General features: G+C 42.3%; 1 protein-coding gene across 3 annotated transcripts in view; it reads right to left on the minus strand.

Annotated features, from left to right (window-relative positions):
• The window catches only part of lyl1 (LYL1 basic helix-loop-helix family member), a 10022-nt gene extending 4475 nt beyond the window's left edge, over positions 1-5547 (minus strand). For 2 of the 3 annotated variants that reach the window (XM_008276820.1, XM_008276804.1), the window contains exons 1-3: positions 5058-5547; positions 2342-3971; positions 641-738 (exon numbers count right to left, since the gene is read on the minus strand). In XM_008276820.1, coding sequence (XP_008275042.1) covers positions 641-738; positions 2342-3075 — 832 coding nt within the window. In that variant the 5' untranslated portion in view covers positions 3076-3971; positions 5058-5547. The remainder of the gene's footprint in view (positions 1-640; positions 739-2341; positions 3972-5057) is intronic. The other variant, XM_008276812.1, reaches the window with a different exon arrangement.
• Positions 5548-8447: the final 2900 nt, after the last annotated feature.

Raw genomic sequence — 8447 nt, forward strand, 5'->3', positions numbered from 1 at the left:
GGCTGAGCTGGGGGGCAATGAGCAAGCCCACTCCAGCCCGCCACCTCTCCCCGCGGGCAACGCCAGAGAAATGGAGCATCCAGCCTCTCTCCAGGAGTTGGGTTCCAGAGCCCAGGTTGTGCGTGGAGGTGAGCTCAGGCTCCTTCCCCCCCAGCGAGGTGACGTTCCACGTTCCAACAACCAGAGGCTGTGTGCGCGGACCAGGTCGCCAAGGCAGCCCCCCCCGGCCGCCACCCAGTCCTCTCTGCACCCAACCCCTATGATTCCCTCTGCGGGTGGTGGGTCCACAGGAGGGCAGGCCCACGTCAACCTTTCGGGCTGTGCCCGGCCGGGCCCCGTGGGCAGAGGCCCGACCACCAGGCGCTTGCGTTCGAGCCCCAACTCCAGGCCTGGCTCCAGGGTGGGGCCCCAGCTGCGCCATACCGGGCGACGTCTCTTTCCTTGATGTTTTTCTATCTCAAAACTTATCCTTTAAAGGATAAGTTTAAAGGATCTCAAAACTTATCCTTTAAATATTTCAATTTGCAGCAAATTCATCAACACAGTTTGAAATATGAAATGCAAACTGTGCCTGTATCTGTACAGATTTTTATTGACTTGTACCTAACTTTTTGTTTTGTTTTGTTGCACAGAAACTTACATTCATTGATTTCCATCTCAAAGTGTGATGAGGGTCTCCTCTTGATCCGACTGGTGTTGATGACATCATAGCTTCCCCCTGATGGACCCAGGTAAGAACTAGAGATAAAGACACAGAAAAAAATAGCTATTTTTGTAACCCCCAGTCTCAGCATAGGGAATAAAATGCAGCTTACAGATATGTTAGGTTGTTCCAGAGTCTCTTCTCTTGAATGAGGCTAAATAGAGAGAAATCTTGGCGAGTGAGTGGCAAGATGGTGGAAACCGTTAATGGAGGTGTGATTATGATGGTAGCGTTGATTGAGTGTGCATGAAGAGTTTTGGCTCAGTCTCATTAAGCCTGGTTGCTCACTGACTCTACTTTAGGGGGATGAAATAGATCAATGCTTTCTGCTACAAACAAACCAGAGGGAAGAGGGGAGAGCGTCTAATTCCCAGACCGCCATGACAGATGGGGACACCATAGATGTATCCACTGTGAAAAAAGTCCCACTTTTTACACGGAGGATGCTCTTCTGTTACGCTGCGAGAAACTGTGTGGAAAATCCTTTTTGGACTAGAGAATAGATGAACAGTAGGAGGGCTTTGATAAAGACTGCAAATGAATGCCTTTCTTCATGAGACTGCCAGTTCCTCCAGCACAGAAAGAACTTTAAGAGTTCTGTTTAGTTGCCTTTTGTCAGTTTAATGACTAAATTTAGCTGTAATTAAAACTAAATGCATAATTTCAAAAGCAATATCTTATTTTTTATTTTTTATTTTTTTGGCACTGAATGCACACAAAGAAGTGTAGATTGATTCAACTTGTGTTCAGTAACCAAATGTTATGTTGAGTGAATTTAGCGTGAGAAATGTGAGGCCCCTTTTATACCAGCACACATCCTGCTGTCATTTTCACATAACAGGGCTATGCAGCCGCTTTTAATTGTGATGGGAAATCACGAAATCCCAGCAGTTGAGGTTTTATATGAAACAGAAACTTGGCATTGTTACCAGCGGAGCAGCATCACGAGTAACATCTTAGGAAACCGTGTTGTAGTAGATTTTATCATTTAGGTGTCTGCATTTGTTAGCAGGCCAGGTGACTGACTCTGTGGTATTGTCTGTTTCATAACTGTATACTGCATGATGCTATATTAAGAGTTGAAGATATATTATGAAATATTCCATAACTCAGATTGTCTTTACATGCACATTTCTATATTGTTGCATCATAATGTTGCTAAGACACTGTTCATATTCCATCGTAACATTTCTATATTTTGTAAACACCATATATATTGTCTGCAGATACTGTGGTTTCCCTAAAATGTATTGCTTTTCTTCTTTTTTCCTGACTGACGTTACATCAATCTTTTTTCTTATAAATTAATCAGCTTGATCTTTTACCCTTATCTTCAGCGTTACTTTTTACTGTTCTATTCTAGTCTTATTTTAGCTTACTTATTTGTGGCGCTGCAGTTTCTTGTGATGTAAAATTTTTTTTTCTAAGCAATATCAGACACAAGACTTTCCTGTGGGATTGATAAAGTTTTGTCTTCTCTCACTTTTTAGGCCTCCAAATGAATTCGAATGAAACATCCAGAGACGGTGCATGAAACAGACTCACAAGTGTGAACCGCTTGATTTTTTAAGAGGTCACAAGGCAAAAAGGCTGCATATCACTGCGCTTTTAGAGGAATTCACACCAGCCAGGTCTTACCTTGTGAAGAAAGGATGTGCAGGAAGGAACTGTTGAGGCAGCAGTTGTCCAGGAGAAGCAGCCGAGGGGCCACCAGAAGATCCAGGAGCTCTGGGGCCAACCACAGGTAAGCAGGTCAGCTGGCTGCGGCTAATGTCCCTGTGAGGCCCGTGCAGGAGGTTAGGAATCGGGTGGAGAGCGGTCAGAGGAGTGTTCGGCAGCGGGAGAGGAGGCTTGCTGTGGCCGAGGCTGATGACTGGGATGTGCGGAGGAAGGGGAGAGGATGATGAGGATGAAGGGAGGGATGCGGTGGAGGCTGGAGGGGGGAGAGGACACGGGGACGTCTTGGCCGGTGCTGGGAGCAGCGGAGGTGGAGAGGAAAGAGTTGGAGACCCATTGGCTGAAGCAGCAGGGGTGGTGGTGCTCTTTGGCATCCCCAGTGTGTCCTCCTCTTTCTTCTCCATCTCCATGACGACGGGCTCAGGTGCAACAGCTGTATCCGCCCGACGATTGGTCAGTGCGGTCGTCGGGGTGATGGGGGACTGAATTGAGCTGGCAGTGAGGATGTCCGTGTGTCCCTTGTGCCCTGTCTTATTAAGAGGAAGTGGGCTGCTGATAGCATCCAAGGCTGCTAAACTCTTGTTCTGTAGGGGACTGTGTGGCTCCACGGACGCACAGGATGGTGAGGAGGAAGACGGGCGAGGTAGGTCGTGAGGTGAGGCAGGTGGGCCTGTGGGGTTCAGTTTCTCCATCATAGTGGGGAAGTCTCTGGAGGAAACTGTCGCTGTCAAGCTCTTGTTCCTCTCAGCTGCTCAGCATGTGCTTCTCTTCCCTGTGATGTTTTTATAAGAGTTTGAAGGTCAGTGATGTGTTCATGTCTACCACCTGCAGCTTCTCATACTGAGTGCTTTAAACCTCTCCTAGCCAAGCGTGAGTCTTTTCCTTAAAGGTGACTTAGAAGCCTTTATTTTCGCTTCCTTTGTTCTACTTTCCTGCAGAATTTGCAATACTTTTGCTTTGCTACCCCACATAAAATGTAGGTTTGCTCTTATTGTTGCCAAGCTCAGCGTGCAATCTCTATGTCCAGATTATCTGTGTATTGGATGGAGCTTCAGCTATACTTGGACTAGTTTTATTTTTATTGCAAATCTGCCTCAAGGCTTTGTAAAGCTTTGTAACACACTCTGAAGCATATGACACCCTCTGTCCTCAAACCCCTGAGTCAGAATCAGTAACGCCTGACCAAAAACCACATTGTTATAAAGTCGCTAGCTATTATTCACACATCTGATGGCTGTTGTGCAACTGTAACTGTAGAGTAAATGAGAGGCTGCATTTATTCACTCAGTAACATTCGGCTAAACAAACGTTTTGCAGGCTTGAATGAACGGCTACTTCTGTGCTTTCGTCTCCGGCTCCTCCGTGCAGCAGAGGTGGCTGTAGCGCTTTGACGTGAACTGGATGTCTGTGTTTTTCTTACAGTACATCCTGAGTGGCAAATTCTGGATTTTGAATAGGTCTCCAGTGGAAGCTTTTAATGAGTCTGTCCGTCTATCTGTCCGTCTGTGTGTATTTTGAGGATGTGAGTCAAAATCCTTTTTAAGATTCAAAACGTCCCAGGTCATTGAAGATTGGATTGATATCAAAGAGTCTGTTGAACAAAAGAAAAAGAAAACAAATGCACTCAGGATCCATATTGGGTGTATATTTAGTCAGACATAAGATATGAAAATGTGCTCAAAGGTCAGTTGGCACAAAAGTACCACAGCAGTTTATGCTAAAAATGTAATAGTGGTTGTTTGAGCTTTCCCCAGTGAAAACCTAACATCTGGATTCATGTCACACTATAGCTTTGGTGGATGGAACCCTGGAAATAAATGTACTGCGTTGCCTCACCGAGTACAAATAGAAACATTTGTTTGTACTCTGCTCTGCGAAGCATAATTTCTCAGGTTTTGCAATCGCAAATGTTCCTGTTTTGTCTTTTCTAGCTGTCATGACTTTATTTTCGACAGTTCCGTCTTTCGCAGTGATGTGTAGGGACGACATTTGGGGGTATTTTTCAACCATACAATTTTGCTGCCGTGTTATATTTACCATTACGTAAAATATCCCATGGAGAAGTTACGCAGAAATAGAGGAAGGCAAAACTGAGCTCTGCATGGTTACGTATGATGGAAACAACTGCACACCTTTTTTCTTTTTTTTTTTTTTAAAAACTTAAGTCATTTTTCTAGCCTCGAAGCAAAGTATTTTTTTGTTGTTTTTGTTTTGTATGCAATATTATTTGAAAATTATAAAACATTTAATTAAATTCTTTTTGCATTCTAATCTTATTCTATTGCACATTTGTCCCACATGCTACTTATATATTACTATGTTAGTTGTTTGTATTATTGTGTGGGCCAAATGCACAATATATTGTATAATTACTAATAGCAGTGAACTGTCACAAAAATTCATATTTTTTGTAAGTTAAAAAATCCAAAATACATGATTAATATGAAATTTCTGGTTTATTTTATTTACTACAAAATTCTTTATTATCGACAGATTTACATGCATCATTAGTATATTTACCAAATGCCTCTACAAAATAGGACATATGGTACAATTGACACTTCTAAAAGATAATCTGTGTTATTATCATCATTTAAAATAATTCTTACAGCCTGAAAACCACTCGTGCTGTGCGAAGAAACAAAATCTAAACTAGTAAGTTCTCTTGAATACTCACTGATACATGATGAAATCCAGCGTGGCTCGTCTGTCTGTCCGTCATGCAAAATCCATCACAGTTCAAGTGATCTGTGAAAGCACATGTTGTATCTGCTTGGTGTTTGACGTCTTCTCCCTCCTCCTTTAGGTCGCTCGTACTCAACTGCAGCTCCTGTCAGCGTCTGTCTGTCAGTTTCTGAGGACAGAACTGAAGCCAAACTGTCTGACGCCCCTCGAAGCTCTCCTCGCGCTCAGGTGAATCCCTTTAAACATCATATTTAATTATGAATTTTTAAAAAAAGATGAATAAAGTCAAAATGAGCCTAAAAGACGCTGAAAATGTACATGTTTGTAATTGCTGGAAAGTTGCTCCTTTGAAGGAAGACGCTCTCAAACAGTGGAGGTGGACGTTCACTGCCATCCCCCCCTGTCCATATGTCACTCTCACTTCTCTCTCCCTCCCTCTTTCTCTGTCTTTCACTGTCCTGTCTATCCCATCACTCGCTCTCTCTCTCCGCCAAGAAGACACAATGCTCTAGTTGGCTGCCAGAGTTCTGGTGCTGGCAAATGAGAGGTGGGAGAGAAAGGGAGAGAAGGGGGGAGAGAGAGAGGGAGAGAGAGAGAGAGAGAGAGAGAGAGAGAGAGAGAGAGAGAGAGAGAGAGAGAGAGGGAACCATGTTGCAAGGAGAGTTTTCCGCTCCCTGCTGGACATGAGGATGTGCTAGTACAATATGGTGGCTGCTGATAAGAGCCTCAAAAGCTGCCTGTGGCCTGTAGATAAGGAACCTCCACCACCCCTCCTCCTCCTCCACCACCAATACCAATACACACACACACACACGCACACAGGCACACACACACATACATTTGCACACACGCCTACATGCTCGTACGCACACACACCATGCTAGACTGGTCAGCCCCAGACTTTGAAGGCAACTGGACTGCTTCCAAGAAAATATCTGCAACTGCGCTTTTATCACAATAAATTTACCAGACAACATATGCTTATTCATACATACACACACACACATATATATATGTATATGTATATACACACACACACACACACACACACACACACACACACACACACACAGATAGTGCATGCATACACAATGCCATAGATAGCTTAGTCACTAGGGGAATCATCGCCCGTAATAACTTTTGCTTAAATATCTGCCTTTTAACCTTGTTCTCATATGCCAATTATAAGTGAAGAAATCCCCAATAATGTGCATTTGTGGCCCATAAAGGTCACATTTACAGGATCTGAGATGGATTGAGTTGATTACTCAATTAAAAGAAAATGAATTCCCCCTGAAATGAATTATTTTGATGGTTGTTTCTGTGAAAATTGCTGCAAAATAGTTTCTTTTCAACCTCTCAGATGTGAGGATTTGATGTTGTTTCTTGTTTAGAATTTAGATTTTGAACAGATGCTTGTATAAAACTACATATTTTAATATGTGGTGTTGGGCTCTGGGTAAATTAAAATGGGTATTTTTCACTATTTTGTAGGCTAGAGAAAACTAATGAATGTTTAATTGAGAAAATAACTAGCAGTGTTTTCAGTGGAGATTAGGGCAACTTGCAGCCCTAATCTCCACTTGTGTATTCATTTCTGCATTATACCAACATGAATGGTGTTTAATATTGGACCTGAGGCAGATTTCTGGTCCCTGGTTTCTGCTATGACATCAGAGCCCACCTGTGTCACTGATGACCAACATACAAGTCGTCATCGTGGTAACTTTCCTCTCCAAGAGCTCCAGAACTTCCTTCCTCAATCCATCTTTCAGCCTTTCTCCTCTGAGCTCAGCCATTCCTGTTAACTTCTTCCCAAACTCTCTCTCTTTCTCTCTCTCTCTCTCTTTCTGTCTGTCTCTCTCCCAACCTCAGGGTCAGCACTTCTTTTACATTCCCTCAGTCATTTCCTTCTTAGACAGACTCAAACACAAACATTATAAAGGTTTTACAGTTGCGTGACCTTCAAGGTCCTGGGAAAGAAAGCAGTTTGCTGAGCAACTGCACGACAAATCTGTCGTCATCTTCATCATCTATTTTTTTTTATTGTAGTCATATTTATTATCGTCATCATCATTATAAACAGTAACTGTCACATCTGAATATGCCCTAATAACAATAGTCAGTGTAGAATCAGAGTGCAGACAGTGTCATCTATTGGCCGTCACACTTTTTTGAGTCCGACAGCTGTGGTTCCAGTTGATCGCTCTGTGTGTGCGAGAATAACGTTGCAGTGGCACGGCGGCGCCTGCAGATGCTGCATGAATTTGCCTGCAACATATTAAAAGCTACACAAGGGACAGAGAGAAATCCTTTGGGATTAGCTTTTTCTGTGCTTTACAGTATGCAGTCCTATTAAAAAGCAATTTGATCTAATAATGTCACTGTATCATGAGCAAAGTTTTAGCTATTTAAAGTTGTTCGTCATGTGTTTGTTCAAAATATGACTCACATAATGTTCCTTTAAATGCAGCTTTGTTTTGTTTTGTTTGCTGTGCTGATGAGGAATCTGAGTGAGGGCAGAATGGGTAAAACAACGCCAAAAATAGAATAACATTGCTTTAAATGTGGATGTTGTTTTACTTTACACATTCCTTTCTGCTGTGAAATGTTCACATGCAGAGAAAAATATTTTAAATTCTTTGGTGTATTTTGATTCTAAAATGTTTCTGGTTTCCAACAGAAAATATGACCCAGAATAAAACCACTTTCTTTGTACAGCTGTTCTCACACTGTTCGATAATCATGTATTCTGCAATTATCTTTCTTTTTACAGAGGCCTGTGTCCATTTTCTACTTGTATTTTTCATTACTGGAAGCTTCACAGTTTGTTGACTTGACAAAGTAATAAGTCAGGATTATAGTTTATATCGTTTTTTGCTCAAACAAATAATGATCTGAATGTACATTGAAGGCAGATTTAAAAATAAAAATAAAAATCTCACTCCAAAGGGTTTGAGATAGTAGCTTCTACTTGCTTACCAATACAAGAAGCTGTTTGTCACACTTTGGTGTCTTGGTTTCCCCCAAGGAAGTTAGGTAAATCTAATGAAATCCCATGAGAGAGTGAACAACAAATCAGTTAACAGTTTGGGTTTCCCCTCCTTAAGGTAAAACCGTGACTTCTTGTAGTTTTCTCAGGAGCAGACACAAGACAAATCGTTGCCTCTCATTTAGGGCCCCGTGTGAACACTCAAACTGTAAATGGGGGAATAATTATAGAAACAAACGATAACAGACAGCTTCCGCTTTTCCGTTGAGTGAGGAAGAAATCAAGAGAGGATTGTTTTAATCTCAGAGCGGTGCTGTTACACCCTCCTCACGGCCACCTTAAAATACCCCGCTCAATAAAGGAGTATTGATAGGAGAGTCTTTGTGTAGC

Source organism: Stegastes partitus, unplaced genomic scaffold (genome assembly GCF_000690725.1).
Source record: "Stegastes partitus isolate 25-593 unplaced genomic scaffold, Stegastes_partitus-1.0.2 Scaffold3, whole genome shotgun sequence".
Taxonomy (NCBI): domain Eukaryota; kingdom Metazoa; phylum Chordata; class Actinopteri; family Pomacentridae; genus Stegastes; species Stegastes partitus.